Here is a 20063-nt window from a genome sequence, read left to right as displayed (position 1 = left end):
GGTTGCTGGGGATGGAGCGAGGATGGGGGTTCCAGGCAGATGGAAGGAATAACTCAGAAGCAGAATCTGTCAGTGCCAGTTCGGGAGAAATGGCTTTCTGATGTCGACCAGAGAAACTTGAGGACAAAGTAGGCCTGTGAGACATGAGGAGAGGACAGGTGGTGGCTTCTAGGTCCTTCTTTGCCCTGCAGCCTCTGGAAGTGGAGCACAGAGGAAATGCCCTGTGGTGCCAAGGCCCTGGGCAGAGGGTCCAGGCATGGACATCCAGGGATGGAAGGTGCTCCTGGCCCCTACTCTGATACCAGAGGGATTAGGGGAGGCAGTTCTCTATCAGACTCCCTGCCCCCCGGGTGCCTCAGACCCTCCCTGCAGGACTCGGCCAAGATTGCCTCCCAGGGTGTTGGAGTGCCTAGGGCCACTGGGCAGAGCAGGCAGGCATTAAGGCCCTCTGAGGATGCTGATGGCGCTGAGGGAGGCTGAATCTTCTCCTTTGGTGGCATCTGCCTAGAGAACCGTGGTGCTTAGCAGGAGGTTTCACAGCCTGTCAGCTCTGCCATGTCCATTTCCAATTCGATGCTCTGCTCCGTGAAGGATGATTTATGGTTCCAAGCTGGTTCTTGGCTGAGAAAGGACCCGTGTCCCTCTGTCCTTGATTTAACCGCCCTCTCAAGGCACAGGGACCTAGAAGAAGGGTGTCTGAGGCCCACACAGTACCCAGACGTGGGGTGAATTGAGTGCTCATGATGATGATTAACCTTTCGCCGGTACTTTGCAACAGCCAATAATCCTTGTGCATGCACAGCTACTCATGCTGCCTCTGGGAGGACGTTAGGACAGATTCTTGTCTCTTTCTGGTGTCAGACAGCTGGGTTTAAATCTCAACTGTGTCTTCCTGGAACAGCTCCTTGACCCCTTGTCTACAAATGAGTGCATTCGTACCCACATCATAGAGTTACTGGGACGATGCTCAAAAACGGTAGGCAGTGTTATCATCACCACTGATTAGTAGTATTATCTGTTCTAGATATTGTGCTTGCCAAGAATCGACTTCCCATTTGCTGCAGCTCTCCTTTCTCCTTCTTCTACTCCTTCCCTTCCTCCACCATTCCTTCGTACCTTTCACCAAGATGTGTCAAGTGCTTACTCTGAGCTCCTAATGTTTCCTTGTTGAGGATCCAGCAGTGAGCAAAAGAGATGAAATTCTTTCCCTTATGGAGCTTACAGTACGCAGGTTACCAGATGGTGGTATAAATGCTCCGAGGAGGTATAGAGCATGGATGGGGAGTGATCAGGGTGAGGTGGGGTGGCAGGGAAGCATTCATCAGTAAGGTAAGGATTTGAACAAAGACCTGAGCAAGACGCCAGAGCAGCTATGTGGATATCTTGGGTCGGGGAGCAGCCAGTGCAATCAGCCCGAGATGGGGGTGGGCCTGGAACATTCAGGCAGCATAAGGAGGCTGATGAGCCTACAGTGAGTGAGTGAGTGAGTGGGAGACTCGTAGGGTGATGGGCAGGAGCGGGACAGATGGGTGAGTTGGACCGTGTAAAGTATGACTTGTCCTCTGAGTAGGACGAGAAGCTAAGGGGTGGGTGTCGGCCTGGCAGGGACAGGATCTGAACTATATTTTTAAGAGTAGTTTTCCTCCCAGATGATCACTACTTCAACAGCTTCCCAGATCTGGGATGAGGAGCCAGTGTCCAAAGAATTGAGACATAATTAAACCCGAGACAGACTTGGAGTTTCAGGACTAGGGGCAGTCCCAGCACGGAGCAGTGAGTGGACTCTGGAACGCTCCTGGTGGCTGGCCTCCCCATCCCCAATGCAGTCACCTGGCAGGTGTGGTGCCCAGGGTGGCCCTTGGCACCTGGCTCAGCCTGACAGGTGTTGGTGCAAGTGTGCCCAGGGGTGAGCAAACTCAGTCGGGCGGGAGCAGGTGTGGCAGTGCCTCACAGGACGGGTGTGGCCAGCATGGCCTGCCTCATGGCAGGACTTGGCAGTTCCAACATCCTGTTGGGGTGCAGGTAGATAACCAGGGCCCTGCCTGACAAGGCGCAGTTGGGTGGGGATCTGAGAGTTGAGCCACATGTTCTGCGAGGGCTGGCTTTGGAGTCCAGGACTCCTTTCTCCACAGCAGCACTGCTTCCTGCTCAGAATCAGAGGACAGCAATGCTATCCTTGCGCACCTTTCATAAAGCAGTTGGTCCTTTCAGAAAGTGCTGTGTTTCCCCCTTACCAGATTACAAGGCAGGACTCGTCTCTATTTACAGAAGAGTCTTTGAGAAATGAAATGACTTGTCCAAGGCTATCCAGAAGAGCTGGACTTGGACTTGGGTATCTTTCCATCCTCGGAGATCACCCTACCACATCACAGACTCAATGTTCCCAGTATACTGGGTCCAATTCAGGAAGGATGAGAGACGGAGAGACAGCCCGGATCTGATGACTGGGGGCTGTGGGGTCCTGGGATTAGGACAGCCTTGCTCCCCAGCACTGGGCCAGGGCAGCTCCCACTTCTGGGGAAGGCTGGGCCTTTGAAGCTAAGAAGGGCTGCCCTGTGGGGCCCCGACACCCAAACCTGCCCGAAAGAGGCCAGGTGGAGGCTTCTGCTGGTCCTAGGAACACCCAGACTCCAGGTTGCAGGCTGGTGAGGCAGAGGGAACTGCTTGGGAGTGATGGCTTGCCTTGAGCTAGATTTGGAGGAATCATCTTGTCAGGGAGGCAACAAGAATGTGAGAAATAAAGCCAGCCAGGAGTTTATGTCTTGGCTCGGTGGTTGCCTGGCTGGGCTGGGTGACACTGGGCATGTGGCTTCCCCCCAGGTCCTCAGTGTTCTCATCTCTACAGTGAGGGGTTGGGCATCTGAAGGGATTGCTGAGGTCCCTTCTCAGGCTTTGAGATACGTGCTCTGTATAGTGGGTACTGGGGATTGTGGTACTGTTGGGCCGTAGGCCACAGGTGACGTAGGAGGTATGAGGCTTTCTGTGGCCATGTCAACAGAAAGCCACTGAACAGAATGCTGGTAAAAGGAATGGGGAGAAGGCAAAAAAGGGATGAGGCCATGAGCCTGTGAGAGGCTGCCCATGTGGGCAGGCAGTAGGAGGGGACTGCTGGCCACCCTGTTCTCCAGTGTCCCCCCCAGATACCTGTACCCTGCAGCCCTCCTCACCCTCTGGTCTTGGCATTGTCCCCAGGAGGCAGCTGTGGCTTGTTTTACACAAGACTCTGGTGGGGGAGTGGTCAGGGCTGGAGGGAAGAATGGCCTCCAAGGCAACACCGAGCCGCTTTCTCAAGGGGATGGCTACAGCCGGACCTCCACCTTCCAGGATACCCCCATGCCCTACCCAGTCCCAGCTTTTCTCTGCTCCTCCCTCCCCCATGTTCCTCTTCCCTACTAGGCATCCTTTTCTCCATTTCAGAGAATTTCCGGTGGCCTGTCTGTGGCCCGGGTAGCCAGAGCCTGCAGCTGGTTGGGTTTCTCTCTTTTACACACACACGCATGTGCACACACACACAGTGATTTTCTAGAGGATGAGCGGGGATCAGGACCAGGTCTTTCCTGACATGGGGGAGCCTGTCTGACCTTGCTCAGGAGTCCTCCCTGCACAGGGGCTGGGTCCTTCCCTGCAGTGGGAAGTGGAAGATGTGGGGCTTGATGATGCCCACTGCGCTATTCAGACCAAAGCACCTCTTCCCCCTGAGGCAGCACTCTGCGGGGCACAGGAGAGAGCAGTGTGCGGGGACCCAGGAGTCAACCTCTCTAGGGGCCTCAGTCTCATCTCAAATGGGACGTTGATCTGATGGAGTTTAGAGTCAGGAGAGATCTAGGAGTCATCTGGTCCAGGGCTCACTCTGTGTAGGAATCCCTGCCCTAGCTGTCCTTGGGAGAGTGCCACACAGCTCCTGCTGGAACCCCTCCAGAAGTTGAGGCACCTGAGCTCCCAGGCGCCCATTGCCTGTATGAAGGATCATAGCCGTTAGAACCTAAACTTGGTTATCCTCCATTCTGTAATTCTTTTTGCTTGTTTGTTTTTGTTTTTGCCGAGGAAGATTTGCCTGAGCTAACATCTGCTGCCCATCTTCCTCTTTTTGTATGTGAGCTGTCACCACAGCACGGCCACTGACAGATGAGTGGTGTAGATCTGCGCCTGGGAACTGAACCTGGGCCACTGAAGTGGAGCATGCTGAACTTAACCACTAGGCCACCAGGGCTGGCCCCTCCATTCTTTAATTATTTATTAAGGTTTCACTTTGACCAAGTGTCCCTCCCCGGGCCACCAATTGATGAAGTGGTGCAGCTTTAACTGAACATCCTTGGAGGTAGCCAGTCCCATCAATGGGTGGGTGCTCTGCCTCATAAGCTATAACTGCTGTATGCCAGGCACCATGCCAAGCACTGTGCATCACTTATCTCACGTCAGCTTTGCCACCACCTTGATGGGGTTGGCATGCCTACCCCTGTTTCACGTGGAGGAGGCTGAGGCTCGTGAGCTGACATGCCCGTGGTAGTCAGCTTGTAAGCGGTGGAGCAGACCTAAGCCCAGATGGGCCCTCTGCCTCCAGCCCAAGCTCTCAGACTCTGTGCCTCCCCCTGAGAAATGCCTGCTCTCAGTTGCTCTGCCTGTAAAATGGGGATAATTCCACCTGCCTGTTGGATTTAGCATAAGCTCTAAGTGAGATGATGCATAGAAAGCACTTCATTTTTAGCTGCTGGCACCCAGTTCTGGCTTGATAAATGGTGGTCAATCACTATAGACTCTGCCCCTTTGCACCACCCCCACCTCCCTCATGTGTCCTCAACAAGCCCAAAACCTCTCTGGGCCTCTGCCGTCTTTCCTCTGGGGTGTGGATTATACCTGCTCCCGGTGAGGGGTGCTTTGGCCAGAGTAGGTTAGAGATAGACAGGGCCTTTCCCGTCAGGCCAAGGAGCCCTAACCTGGCCACTGGCATCCGGCTTTGCAGAGCTCCCACCTCCTCCTCATTCCCCGACCCCCGCCACTCCCCCAGTCCTGCCTCGCACACTTGATAATTAAGCACACAACATCTAGTGTAAGCAAATAATAACAAGGGCATTATCTCCCTTTAGTCTGTGTGTTTCTTTGCCTTTCATAAAGTAATTAAAATAACGAATGCCTTGTTAAACAATCTGTAAGAGAACTGGCGAGAGCGTTATCTGCCATATACCTCTTGTGCCGTAAAGTACTGAAGCATGGAAACCACTGTGATGGAGAGAACTCCCTGCCTCCCAGCCCTCTTCATGCCATTCTCTCCTCCAGGGTCAGCCAGGTGGCTGTGGAGCCTGAGCCCGGAGGGTTGAGGAGCAGTGAGCTAGCCCTCCAGGCCTCCAGGCTGTGGCCATGGACCAGTTCAGAAATGTCCCTAAGGGACACTACTCAAAAGGAAACATAAGAGCCTCTGATTTGTGGGCCTTCTCCCTTCCCTAATCTCTTCCCAGTCCACCCCACATTCTCTGTTTCTGTGCTTGGGTGAAGGGCGAGGCCAGGAAAGAGCTGGGGTTAATATGTGTGTCCCATTTCAGTTCAGGGCAGGGATGATCAAGCCATGCCAGGATAAGTAAGAGCAATAGTTCTCAAAGTGGGATTCCCAGGCCAGCAGCATCAGCATTACCTGGGAACTCGTTAGAAATGCTGGTTTGAGGAGGGGTGCAGCACTCGGTGCTTTAACCAGCCCTCCAGGTGCTTCTGATGCCCGCTGAAGTTTGAGAACCACTCCTAGAGTGTCAATGGCTCAAGGAGAAGTGGGAGGTGGGGGGACTAATTAATTGAACATGTACTATGTGCTTTGGGCACTGGTTAATCCCAGAAAAACCCATGGGGCAGGCAATATAGTCCCTGTCTTATAGGGAAGGGCCCACAGGGGTGGAGGAACTGAATCTACATCTTCGGTTACTAAGGCTGCCCTGGGTCTGGGCCTCCATGTCTTCCACAACACGCACCTGTGCAGAGTCTTCACATGGCCAAGACTTGGGGTCCTAACAGGCCACTGAGACTGTCCTTAGACTTGGGCAGAACGCTCCATGGATGTCAGCAGGCAGCCCCCAAATATGCCTAACCTGTGCTCCCCCACCCCCTGCCCAGTTTCCTCTTGGACTGTTCTAGTCCTGTGGGGCCCAATATGCTTGGAAATAAAACATGAGCTCTGGTGTTGTTTCCCTCTTCCCAGCTTCTCCAAGCCAGGGGAGGCTGCAGGGGGAGGCGTCAGGAGCAGCTTCCGGCCTGCCTGCAAGTCTCCAAGAGGATGACTCACCCAGTACCTCCCAGCTCCCCTCTCCCCACTCTGCCTCACCCCTTGCCCGCTGCTGCTTCAGACAGAGGTTTTCACCTCTGCCGTAGGTTACCCCACCCCCTACTCTAAATCACAGTGATTTCCAGTGTCGATTTGCTTTGGAAATTAATTCTAGCATTTTCAATGATGAACATACTTTGCTGATATCTTTTTGAACATCTATGTCTGCAAAAATAGTCAGTGGGTATTTGAGTAGGGGGCCCAGTTAAATTTAAATTTTAGATATATAATGAATAAGTTTTTATTATGAGTACCATGTGATGTTTGAGGCATACTTACACTAAAAAGGTATCTACTGTTTATGTGAAATTCGCATTTCTCTGGGTATCCTGTATTTTACTGGGCCACCCTAAGCCTGGGCTCTGTGGTCAGTGAGGGGCTTACACTCATAACCCTTTTTATTCATTCATTTAGGTTTGTTGAGCCAGGTGCTCTTTTAGGCACTCAGGATACAGCAGTTGGGGGAGGCAGACTGTAAAGGAAATAAGTGTGTGAATTATAGAGTGTATTAGAGGTTTTAAATGCTATGGGGAAGAATAAAGCAGAAAGGTGGTACTGTCAGAAGGCAGAGTTGCAACTTTAAAAGAGTAGCCAGAGAAGACCTCATTGAAAAGGTAATATCTGAGTAGACTTGAGAGCTGTGAGGCAGCAAGCCATGCTCTCTGTGGGAGAAGAGTATTCCAGGCAGAGGGCACACTGCATGTAGAAATGGACAGTTTAGGGTCCCATATGGGGCTCAGTCATCTGATGAGTTCAGTCTTGTTTCCTCAAGCACATTTTAAGCCATGAAAGGGAATGTATTGTCTCCTATAACTGAAAAGTTCGGATTTCAGGCACAGCTGGATTCTGGTGTTCAAATGATGACATCAGTATTCTCTCACTTCTACTTTCCTCTCTGCTGCTTCATTCTCAGGGAAGGATTGCCCTTCCTACTCTTCCCAGCACAAGTCTTGTGCTTGAGTCATATTGGGTTGGCATGGGTCGCATGGCCATCCCTGGCCCAATCACTGTTGCCAGGGACGTGGAATGGTCCAATTGACCCGTCTTCATTCTTGGAGCCAGCGTGAGCCTATTAGTCCCTTTAGAATCACACAGACTGAGATGACGAGATGGAGATTTCCTCAGGAAATGTGTTCCTGTGGGAAGGGCATGAAGGCTGAGCAGGCAGAACACAGCATGCCAACCCACGTTCCTCCCAGCCACTCTGTGACCCCTGCAGGATGCTTCGCCTTCTGAGCTGTGCGATTTTTTTTCTTTAAAGCAGGAAGAGAATAATCTCCTTCTTCTTTCTTTCACAAAGATATTTTAAGAGGAAATAAAGAGAAGATTCTTTTAAAAATGACTTTAAAAAGATCAAAGCCATATCCATCCCTTCTACGCTACACCTGTGCCTTCAAGCCAGTTCCCACCTCAGCCTGGACCCTTCCAGTTTGGTTCTTTGGGTGGGGTTGTGTTTTTTAAATCCAGTTGGTCCCTATGTCTCAACCTTTGTTCTCTCTGTTGCCAGGAGGCCCAGAAGATTAATAATGGCTCAAGCCAGGCGGATGGCACTCTCAAGCCAGTGGATGAAAAAGAGGAGGCGGTGGCTGCTGAGGTCGGCTGGATGACCTCCGTGAAGGACTGGGCGGGGGTGATGATATCTGCCCAGACACTGACTGGCAGAGTCCTGGTGAGTCCCCAACTCCCTCTTCACATTGGTCCTGCTCTCTGGTCCTTGATTGCTTTGTTTATAGGGACGTGGTGTTTCACTGAGTCTTCTCCAGGCCACTGGCTATTGGGAGGTGGGGGTGAGCAGGAAGTGCTTATATATGGTCATGGAGGACAGTCTGGGTTCTTCATGCACATCTAACCCAGTGGTTTTTGGAAGGATTTGCAGAGAGTGGGCCAGTGTCCAGGGAGAGAAGGTCTTTTGGGGAGGGAGCCAGGGAGTTCTGAGTGTGTGTGTGTGTGTGTGTGCGTTTGCTAGCCTTCTGAGGATGCTACTGTGCTCCTCTGGCCATCATGCAGAGAGCCTCTTTTGGGGGCAGTTTCCTAATCTCCTGCCCTCTGTGACCTGGATCTTGCCCACAGTGGAAATCCTCAGTCATGCTGGTGGTGAAACTTGTTGGCAGCCTACCTGCAGCCGCCTTGCCCCATTTGGTGCATTGCCCATATGACTTTATTTCTGATGAGGCTGTCTCCTAGCTCCATCTACAGCCAGCACTCATCCTCCTCCTTCTCTGTGCATCTCCTGCATTCTCTCTGATCTGCTTGTATAGAGCTTGGCTTCACTGGCTGGTTGAGACCATGAGTGAGTTTCTGGTTCTTGGCAAGTATTGAGGGTGGGACAAGCATAGAATGACCAACCATCCCAGTTTGCCTGGGACTGAAGAGTACCTGGGACATTGGTCTTTCAGTGCAAAGACTAGGCAAACAGGCATGAATTATTCACTCTGAACTGGCTGTACTCCTGCCATATGTGGGCTCTTCCCTGGGGTAGCCATGCCCACCAGCTTTCTTTGGCCTGCTTTGGGTCAGGAGTTTCCCTGAGAAGGATGTAACCTTCAAAATGATTTCTTGTTATGATTCTGGAAGCTGTTTTGTATGGGCTGCCCTTCCTGGGCCTGAAGCTGGGGCTCAGTCAAGAATCATTTGGCTCATAGATAGAATGAATGGGGGTGCCCTGATGGCTGGGAGGATCAAAGATCAGGCAGAGATGCTGGAAAATAGATGTCAGCGCCCTCAACGTTTTGTGGCAAAAACTCAGTGAGGAGATGATAGTAGCTGTAGGGAGGTAGTGAAAATTTCACCATCAGAATCCTTCTTGGGGAGAACTCTACGTTATGTTTGGGATAAATACCTCACAAATGGCTTGAAGGAAAAAGTAAGACACTGAATGCCATGCTTGAGTGACAAAGGCGATGGCCAAGCAGGCTTTAAAGAGGACAGGGTTCTGTTAACTGAGGGACCAGTCCTGAGCTGAGCCTTCTGAAGAGTCCAGATATGAAGCCCTGGCTGATATCAATTGGTGGCATAATAGAAAGGGGAGAAATTTAAAGTTGGGGTTTTGGCGGAGGAGGAAAGAGAAACTGGTGAGGCCAGGTGCTGCATGAGGAAGACAGAGAGGGGACGATCTGGGTTGGTGGGGCCCAGGAGAGACTGGGCAGCACTGAGTGTCTAATGAGGCATTGAGGGTGGCTTATTCTGGACTGTGCTTTGTAACCACCATCCTGTCTGCCCTCCTGATTCTTCAGTAAAGTTTCCATTGCTCTTTTGTGCTTGTATATGAGTGGATTCTATATGGGAAACTTAAAGACACTGAATTCTGGGTCTGGGCATTCATATGGGATGAAATGGCGGCAGTGCATTCTATACGGATGGTGGTGATGATAGATGATGAACAGCTGACCGTTTGGTTACACAAATAACACCTGCTACTTCCATGTGGCCGTTGTCAACAGTTCTAATTATCTTTGTCAGCATTAACCGAGAGCTACCAAGCACTTACTCTGGGCCAGGTGTTTTTTTCAGGCGTGTGGAAAACAAGAATGATCCTGATTTCATTGTACCATGGGTGGAAGTTTTTGAAGGAATGTCCGGAGGAGAAATACTATGGGTACAAGCATTGTGTGTGTGTGTGTGTATGGGGGGTGGCCGAGTCTACAGGAAGTATAGGGGATCATGAAAGCCTTGCTAGGGAGGAAAGCCTTTAAGCTGAAACCTCTGTTTCAAGATGAATTGAACACATGCTTTATGATAGAGATGATATAAAAAATAAAAAAATAAAAACATTCTTGAGCTTGAAAACAAGAAGGGGAGGGGGGACTGTGGCCCTCTTTTTCTAGTGGCCGCTTGGAGCCAAGTTCGTGGCCCAGTGAAAATACACAGCATCTCAGAGTTTTTATTCTATGTATTTACATCTCCCTGGCTTTGTCGCCACATCTCTTCTGTCATTTTCTCCTTGCCCTCATTTCCTCACTGTCTTTTTGGAACTTTACATGTAAGTTTGTGGTTATGTGCTCCATACAGTTTTGTGAGCCAAATTAATCCTTTGAAGAGTAAGGCAGGATATATATAAATAAAGAGGGCAAGAAACACACAGTAGACTTTTGTATTGTTTGGTTGTACTTTATAGAATCGTAGGCCAAAATCAATATTGGAGATAGTCTAATTCAGGATTGGTAAGTTTTTCTGTAAAGGACCACATAGTAAATATTTCAGACTTTGCAGACCATAGGGACTCTGTTACAACTACTCAACTGTGCCATTGTCGTTTGAAGGCAGACACAGACAATACAGGAGTGTCACTGTGTTCCAATAAAACTTAATTTACAAAAACAGATGTGGGCAAGATTTGTTTCATGGGCCATTGTTTGCTGACTCTTCGATCTTGTTCAACCCCTTATTTTATAAATAAAGAAATTGAAAGGCAGAACTTCCTTAGGGAGGAATTTCTTAAGATAATATAGCACAACAATGACAGTATCAGAGAACCCATTTATAGTGGGAAAAGTTATAGACACACAGAGACACACACAGATAAATGTAGGCACACACATGCATGCCATCTCCATTAGCACCTTGTTTCTGAATATTGATATAATTTCCACCTTGACCTCAGAGTGACTATCTCCCTGGGAAAACTATGTCTTGGGGCCAAGCATGGCCTCACCTCAAGGAGTAAGCAGTGTTTACGCTGCTTGGGCTGTACCTCAACCCCTTTACAAATTCAGTGTTTTGTGCTGCTCTTCAAAGACAGGTCTTGCCAATATAGCCATCAGCTCCTTGAGGAAAGATAGAGCCCTGAGAATTACTCTTTTGGTTGATTTCCCCCCTATTTCCATGCTACTACTTTTGAATATGGCTCCAGGAAACATGCACGTCTAATCTATGAACTGAAAATATATGCTACTTGCTTTAATGTCAGGGGGATGATCCATTGAAGTCCGGAGAAAGGAAAACACAGACCTTTCCCTTTATCTTCTTAAATATATCGCATGTGTGGCATGTTACATTAACATAAGCTGGACCATTCTATCCTTATCTCCTAGGGCCCAAAAGAAAATGTGTATCAAATACGCCTTCCAAATACAAATAATCCTATTGGTTTAATAGAGGCAAATAGGTGCATTCCCTGCTGTGCTGTTTGCACATGAATTTGGACCAGTTGAACAAAATGGAGGTGCACGTGGGTGTACACTTAACCAAATATGTGACATTCATGGCCTTCATTCCTCTCTTTGGGTGGCTCATGCTGCTGATGACATTTCTCCTCAGCATCCTCTACTTTTCTTTTTCAGTGGTCCCTGGTGGCAGCTTCACACCTGGTTCACATTTCCATCTCACTCTTTCTTCCTCTCATCTAAGCTCATACTCCCTGCCCCGCTTATTTATTTATTTATTTTTTTACATTTTAGGTAAATCTATATAAAATTCTATATATTCACCTGCAGATGCCCTATGTAAAGACCAGAGGTTTCACAGGCCTGTACTTTTAGTAAGAATGCCCCCTAGCAAACAGGTAGGTCCTTCTCTCTGTGCAATTGGGAGTAAATTGAGATTTTGGTTTTTTTTTTTTTTAAGTCCCCTAAGTAAGGTTTCTTCTCAAGGAACCACATGGTAATTCCCCTCCAGGACTTCCTTCCCCTCTTTGTTTTATCCTGTGCATAAATAGAGTTATATTTTGGGGATGAATCAATAAGTCGAAGGTACGCTTTCTTTATATTATTAAACATGAACTTTTGTCTTCGTCTGATGAAAGATGCACTACATTGCACTAGACTTGTTACTTGTGACCCAGCATCACCAAATGGGAAAACATGAGTCAGAGGAATCACTTAATCCAGCAGGCGCCCACGATAGATAGTGAGCTGCCTGCCACTGAAAATGTTCAAAAGGATCACGCTTGGCGGCACTGTTGCTGATGGTTGGTCAGACTTCATCCTCATAGCTTTAATTAGGTTTACAGAAAACTAGATCTAGGAGATGCTCCAGGATAAAAATGGAACTTGGACAGATTTCATTTCTCATCCCCTTTTCGAGATGGCCATGCTTATCAACATGTAAGGCGCAAAGACATCTTGCAGTAAGAAAGCAGAAGGACTTTGTTTTGCCCACCATTTCCCATTCCTCTTTCAGCATGGAACTTTTTCCCCATTAAGCACCTGTGGGCATCACAAAGCACACACTCTGGGAAACATGTAACTGCCTAGAGATGGGCAAACTGTGACCTGTGGGCAGCAGCTGGCTCACTGCCTGTTTTGTATGGCTCACAAGCTAAGGATGGTTTTTACATTTTTAAACGGTTTTTTAAAAAATCAAAAGAAGAATATTTTGTGACGTGAAAATTATATGAAATTCAAATATCAGTGTTCGTAAACACCGTTTTATTGGGACGCAGCCATGCTCACTTATTTACATATTGTCTGTGGCTGCTTTTGCAATGTGCTACAGTAGCAGAATTGAGTAGTATCCACAGAGTCCGAAATACCTGCCAGCCTAAAATAGTTATTGTCTGGCCCTGTACAGAAAAATTGTGCCAACCTCTGGACTAGATCATCTATGACATCCGTGACTGTCAATATTCCTAAGTAGCCAATAGGACTTGCTCCACACTTCCCTATGGCACAAAGTGATGGGTAAGATATACCATCTATCCTGTTCTCATAGAGACCCACTACATTTACTTTCACTAGCTCAACTCAATAATGCAGTAGAGATGGGGAGACAGAGGCCAGAGCCAGCTGGGCCCCCAAGTTCCATAGCAGGTTCTCAACTGGCTCAAAATATGGATTTCCTGTTCCCAATGTCAGTGGAATGTGTCTGGGAATTCTGTAGCAGGGTTACTCCCGAAGTCTTCCCTCCACCTGACTGTGTCCCTTGCAGTCAGCACTCTCTAGGCCCCGCCCGGTAGCCCAGAGTCTAGTCCCTACCATGAGGGCACCCCTGGTTCAGGCCTGCAGGCCAGGCGCCTCAGCCGCCCTGGCTGCTGGTCTGCACAGCTGGTCTGCAGGCCACATGCTCTGTGTGCCAGCCTCTCCTGTGCATTCTGTAAAGAGCAGCTGTTAATTTTACTAGCTGGTTTATTGGCTCCTCTGATCTCCCCTGGGAAAATGAAGGAGAGGTTCAGAAATCAATCTTCAACTCTGGAGAGAGGAAAATCTTCCTGGCCCAGGAGGAGCCTGCTTCATCCCGGCTATTCATCTACGGCTCCCAGGGCCTCTGGGCTCCCATGGCAATTGCTTATGCTACTGTTGGCTCTCTCCTCTGGAGTTTCTGGGGGGAGTGAGTGCCTCCTTTGTCCTTCCACCTCATCTGTCTGTGCGTTCATCCATCTATATCCATTCATCCATCTATCCAGTCCACATGCCTTTAAGGTGTTCGCTGGCACAGAAAATTGAGGGTAGCGCCCAGTCAGTGGGTACCTAATGACTAAGGCAGGGCACTCCGGCGCCTTCCCTTGCCAGTCACCTGTGCCTCTGTTCTCTCTGTTTCAGCTTCTCTGTCAGGACTGGAGATAGGAGCCCTGCCCCTTTGCTGTTCCAGCATTATCTGAACTGGGGCTCCTGCTCTCTTTTGATCTCCATCTGGCTCCTTGTTTCTCTTTCTCATTTGATTGGAACCATCAAGGAGGATAGGTGGAGCACTTAGCATCCCCAGATCTCCAGCTCATGCTTCTCTGTCCCTGGAACATGCTTCCATGGGAAGGGGTGCTGAGGCCCTTGGAACGTGGAAGGCTGCTATGTGTGGTGCAGTAGGGTGGTTAGGAACCCAGCCTCTATAGTCACTCTGCTGAGTTCCAGCTCCACCCCTCCCTAGGGCTTTTACCCTCAGCTAGTCACTTCATCTTTTGGTGCCTCAGTTTCCTCATCTGTTCAATGGGCATAATAATAGTTCCTGTCTCTTAATGTTGTTGTGAGGATTTGATGCATTAATGCATGTGGAATGTTCGGAATAGTGCTTATTACATGGTTAGTGCTTAATAAGCATTAGTATTATTATTGTGTTATTGTTGTGTGAGCCCAGTCACTATGTCATGGAGGAAATGGGCTGGTGTGGAGACACACAGGGTAGGGAGTGGAGTATAAATCCTTTCCTGTGACAGAGATGGAGCAGCCCTCAGACCTCACCAAACTCAGCCGTCCTCTTAGAGTGCTGAGCTAGCTCTGGCATGGCCACTTGAGGGACCCTGGTTTGGGTCCAACCAGCTGATGATGTTTGCTCCATGCACACAATTCAGGCCCTGTCATTTCTGAAGCTGGCTCATGTAGCCTGACTCACCATTGTCAAGTCAGCCAGGAAATTCTCACTTCCTATAGCCGCCCTAAGCTGGGCTGGGGCCAAGGGTGGACTGGGCTCTCCCTGGGAGGTGGGCGTTTTTGGTACGTGTGTCACAGGAAACGCCTTGGCAGGATGACAGATGAGTCTTCTGGAAAGAGGGTCAAGTGCGTTCACTGTGGTCCCCATATCTAGTCCTCCCTGGATGCAGGATGAGGCTGACAGATATGGGGCTGGTTTCAGAGGGCACAACAGCATCAGTATGTGGGGAGCTGTCTTTAACATCCATTTTGGTGGGCAACAACCACAAATCCATTGGAAGGAGGCAGGAAAGTGTGTTAAGGCACTAGACAGTAAGGACACAGATTCTACTGTACCCACAAGGCATCTCCTCTGAGCTATTCATCCATTTCTTCAAATTTCCTGGAGCGCCTACTAGGTGTCAGATGCTTTTCAGGCACTGGACACATGTTGGTTCCTCTAGCAAAATCTGCAGAGTGAAATCATCCAAAGTACTGAAAGTGAAAATGTGATGCCTGCCTTTTGCTACAATGCTTTTGGGTGGCAAGGTTTGTGAAGTAGTTTGGTGATAAATCAGAGCCTGTGATCTGTGCATCAGTCCTTGGACAGGCCTGGGAGCCTGACTCTTCTAATCTTGATCTCACATCCTGTGGCTTCCTGCTGCTGGACCCAAGGGGCCTCAACAAATGTGTTTCTATGACTAATATGAAACTAACTCCTTCCTCCCCTCCTCCCTTCCTTCCATCCTTCTTTCCTTCCTTCCCAATCAGTAAAAGCTGGCGCCCCCTGGAAATGGAGCGCCTGTTTTTGGAGCCCACCATCTTCGGTTTCTCACCCAGCTTTTCCCCCAGGGCCTTCAGAGGATGCCTATGGTGTAGCAGCCCCTATTTACCAGAAAAATATGCTGGTGGACTGAGACTCTCTTTAGAGCCTCCATTTCAGCTGCGAGGAAGTTTGTTCAGCAGGGATGCTCAAAAATAGAGATGATGATGATAAAGTTGCCAGCCATTGTCATTGTGGGGGAGCACGTGCTTGGAAAGTCACACTCGGGACCATACGCAAGCTGATGCTTCCAAGTTTAGTTTACTGAGCTATGTTTAGGAGGAGGCAGACTGACGTGTGCTTCCAGGCCCCAAACATCCCAATTTGGTGCACTAGAAGCCCCATTTTTAGGGTCTAGATCCAGAGTGAGGCTTTTTCCAGAAAAACAACTACTTCAGGGGAATGACAACAGAAATCCACCATTTTCCCTAAAAATTTTATTTCAAAAAATATTGTCTAGTGTTTGAGTAGTGAGGGAACTAGGACAGGACAGTTGCTTCTTTGTCTTTCCTAAGGAATTAGGGCACTTGAAAACTCAATTAAATGCACCAGGCGTCTTACGCGCCAGGGCTATCGTTTTGCTCATCCAGTTAATTTTAGTTCATGAAATTGGCTTGGTGCTGACATGGACGGCACAAAGAAACTGCGAAGCCAGGGGCCTGTCAGAGTGGAAGCTCGCTTCCCAGTTCACTAGCCTGCGGGGGCACAGATCTTTCCCGAGGGCGTGGAGGGTTACCTGTCGACTGTTTGTGCCTCTTTCCTGGGCAGCAGACCTCGGAGCCTTCCTTGTTTGTTGGAGGTGGGTTAATCCAGAAAGTAAATGGACTGGGCATACTGGTTTCTTGCACCTGTGGAGAATTTAGGCTCCAACAGATTAGTCTGAAGGCTTGAGAAAGCATGACCTTCCCAGAGCTGTTCCCAGACTGCCCTAGCAAAGAGGCTGAATTTTGACCTTTTCCCCATTTCTCTTTTTAGTCTTTTTTTTTCCTTTCCTTTTTGTGGCTGTTGGTGGAGTGACTAAGGGAAACGGGGAACAGGTCTTTGGAAAGGAGAGAGGAAGAAAAGACCCTGTTTCCACACTACCCTCCCTCAAATTCAGGCTTTGTTTACAGTAAAAATAGCTTGAAACAGAGGCTGAATCACAAAAAGGTGGCATTTCAGAGGGCAGAGGCTGCTGGCTCCACACCAGCCTGCTGCGTTAGTTGGCCTCTGGGCCCCAACTTGCACAGGAAGGCGTGGGGTTTGCCATCTCATTGGGAGGGCTCCAGACCATCTTCCTTATGTGTCTGCTAGAGCTCTCTGGCGCTAATTATACCAGCTGGGCACTCACAGAGCCTTCTGCCTGGGCCTGTGCCCTGGGGCTGAAAAATAACTTCCTGCGAAGGAAAGCAGCTGTTTTCAGGAGCTGCTTAATCCCACTGGTACCTGCGTGGGCTCCCAGGGAAGCTGCCATGAGGCCCTTGTCTCCCTCTGAGCCATGAAGGGGGCAACTTGGTTTCTTGCCACCTTAGACCTCTCCAGGAAGAAAGCTTAGATCATCAGAAAGAAGGAAGAGTTTACTCACCTAGGTTCATCCCGTGTTGTCTCTCTGGGCCTTGGGGCTTGGTGACTGTGTTTGAGATCAATTTGGGATCTGAGAGTAGAGGTGACAATCACTTTCATCTGAGGAACTGTGATCAGCAGAAAACTGGGTTCTTATCCTGGCTCTGTGGTAACCTCTCTGGTGACCTTGGACAAGTCAATTCCCTTTCAAGTTCTCGGTGCCTCCATGGATAGTATGAGTGGGTAGCAAGCATCTATGACTTGTAGCCCAAAATGTTTCTATGTTTTCTCATTTCCTCTACTGCCCTTCAATCAGCCAAGGCAGCAAGGGTTTACCTCAGAACTGTAATGCACTTGGCAATGTGCTAGGCACTGGGAGAGCTGCAGAAGGAGAAAGAAGGTTAGTCCTCTTCTCAGCTGCTGGAGCAGCCAGAGAGAAGCAGGATATAGTCCAGGGGCGTCCCTGTGTGGCCCTCTCCTGGCTTTGCATTTCATTAAAAATAAATCCTGAAACTCCGTCTGTGTGATAAGGTCTGTGCCTCTCACTAGTCTCCTACAATTGTTTTCCTTCTAGATTCCTTTCCAGGTGGATCTCAATATGCAGAGAAGGGAAGCATCCAGCAGAGCGAGCATGGCCTGTGACTGTGGAGTTGAGCAGGAGGAAGGATGCCTTGGGAGGAGGGATCACATCCCCAAGGGCCAGGTCCTTCCCAGAGAAGTTGCCTTCTTTGAAGCCATTTCAGTCTTGAATCCCGCTCCTTGAGCTGTCTTCAAACAGTGGGAAACCTCTGAGAGGATGACGTTCCAATTCCCCCCAGTGTCAAAAGAGCCTTTTTCCCATTGAGCAGTCTCTGCTTGGGGAGACTCTGGGTGAGATACAGCCTCTGTCCTGTGCTCTTTGCTTTGCTTTGACAGAACAGCTGCTGAGGCAGTCATTGTTCCTGAAAGTCCGTTCCTCTTCTGGAGGCAGAAGCAGCTCCATCTCTTGGTGCCTGTAAACATTTCATAAGAGGCACATTTATTTAAAATAATGACCGGCAGAAGCACCCAGGAGGGGCTGGGGAGTGAGGAAACATCACCATTGCAAAAGTCATTTTTTATTTCTGGAGCTGGCGGGAGCTGCCAGGCTAACCCCTACATTTATAGCAAGGACGCGAATGTGGAGGGTTACTAATGGCTTTGGTGTTGTAGGGATTCTCCAAATGAAGATTCATTTTAGGTGAACTTCTTAAATGAACTTAAAAAACAACCACAACAAACCCTCAATTGGCTGACAGTTTCAAATGTTTCCAGTTTAAAAACACAGTTGAAGCAAAGACTGTCCGTATCCTTGGGAGTGAGGACTGAGCCCTTCTCGGGATGCCAAATTACAAAACCTCACTGTTCCTCTGACCTGTGTTCACTTTGCAAACCAGCGCATTTATCTGATGGTTTTTCCCAGAAAGTTTCAGCACTGAAGCAGGTTTCCATGGCGTCTTGGCCCAGAGGGAGTTGCTGTGTGGGGGCTCAGGGTCGTCTCCAGCAAGCAAAGCTTGTAGAGGCAGTTCGGCAGGCCACCCTTCCAGTGCCAAAAGATACAATTCCTCCTCCCTGGGTTGTGATGGAGAGATCTAGATAGAACAGAAATAAATAAGTAACCAGATTCTCTTTCCTAACTCTTTCAAACACAGCCTCTGGTGCTAATTATTTCTGCTGTAGATTTTGTCAGACCTTGAATCCCAATCCTCTGCCATAGGTGGTATATTTTAGAGATGCAATATGACATGAAAAACAATCCGCTTTCCTGAAAGATAATTTTGTGTACGTTAAACAGACATGTTAACTCATTTACAAGTGAGTTGTTTGTTCTTAGGAATCTGGAGGGAATCTGAATTTCTAATTCTGGGCTCTTTAGTAATTTTCAGAAGAACTGAGGGTAATAATTAAATTTATTTGAACTTCCCCAGGCTGTCTTCTTTTCCATAATCTCAAAGCATTTGAAAAGGAAAGGAATTCTCTACCTTGATGAAATTTTTAAGAGGGTAGAGGGGACCTTGGCCTCAGGAGGAACTTTATAGCAGAATGGGGGAACCTAAGGTAAAGAGGGTCAGGAAAAATGTACAAGGTCACTTTTGGAGGTTCGGACATGGAGTTGAGTGAATGGCCTTCAAGCTGGTTTTGTCTTCATAGCCTTGGCTGCTAAGACTTGGGAAAAATACCAAGCAGAGGAGAAAAGAGAGATGGAACTTAGTTAAGGGTATTTGCAATTAGAACACATGTGACATGTAGCATTTTATAGCTTTGGTGTTCAAGGATTAGAAGAGATCTAGTCCGGGGACAGTGAACAAGTTTCAAGTCCGAGGCCCGTTCTGATTAATTGGTAGTGGTTACTGAGAATGCTTTGCCCGAGATTCAAAGCTCAGCAACAGAGTACTTGGGGCTCTGCTGTACAGAATGCTGTGATTGATTAGTGATGTCTGCCATGAGCCATGGCTTGGAGGGTGGCAGTACCAGTGTTATTTATGCCTTTTTGTGCCTTGGCTATCTCTGTTCTGGATCGTTTTCCCCCAAATTTGCTTTATGTGTGATTTAAGTGAGGCTTGTCCAAGGTCACACAGTCAGTCCCAAGCAGCAAATGGACAAAAACTCATGTTTCCTGACTCTGTCTAGTATTTGATACTCCAGCTCCATAGGTTAGATCTCAGAGGAGCAGAAAGTTGTCAGCTTCCTATGTGAGCCTTTTTTCCTTTCCTTTTCTTTTTTTTTTCGTATTGCAGCCTGACTTCATATTTTACCATCTGGAGACTTTCTTTAGTGTCTGGAGAAGTGGAGGGGGTGGACTTCAGATTCACAGTGATTCTACAAACAGAAATGCAAGCACAATTTTCCCACTTGTTAGGTCCACTCTCAACACTCTTTTAGCACAGAGCACACATTGATCATGGCCCTCCCACTGCAAAGCTTTCTCCTTGGCCAGCTCCTGGGGTTCCATTCTCCCAATCTCTGCAGATGCCTTTCCCCACGCCCCACTCCCCTGGCACCACACCATGAAAAGCTTTCCGTGGGGGTTGATGCGTCATTGTTTCCTCTTCTTCTGAAGAAGCCTCACTTTCTATTTCCTCCTATTTTCTCCCTTAAT

General features: G+C 48.7%; 1 protein-coding gene across 26 annotated transcripts in view; it reads left to right on the top strand.

Moving 5' to 3' along the window:
- Positions 1–20063, top strand: part of KCNMA1 (potassium calcium-activated channel subfamily M alpha 1) — a 719065-nt gene that overhangs the window by 198297 nt on the left and 500705 nt on the right. For all 26 annotated transcript variants that reach the window (XM_008519122.2, XM_008519119.2, XM_070612927.1 and 23 more), the window contains one exon: positions 7812–7973. In XM_008519122.2, the coding sequence (XP_008517344.1) occupies positions 7812–7973 (162 nt within the window). The remainder of the gene's footprint in view (positions 1–7811; positions 7974–20063) is intronic.

Source organism: Equus przewalskii, chromosome 1, assembly GCF_037783145.1.
Source record: "Equus przewalskii isolate Varuska chromosome 1, EquPr2, whole genome shotgun sequence".
Taxonomy (NCBI): Eukaryota; Metazoa; Chordata; class Mammalia; order Perissodactyla; family Equidae; genus Equus; species Equus przewalskii.
Note: the sequence above shows the minus strand (reverse complement) of the source record. Positions and strands in the feature narration are given on the sequence as shown.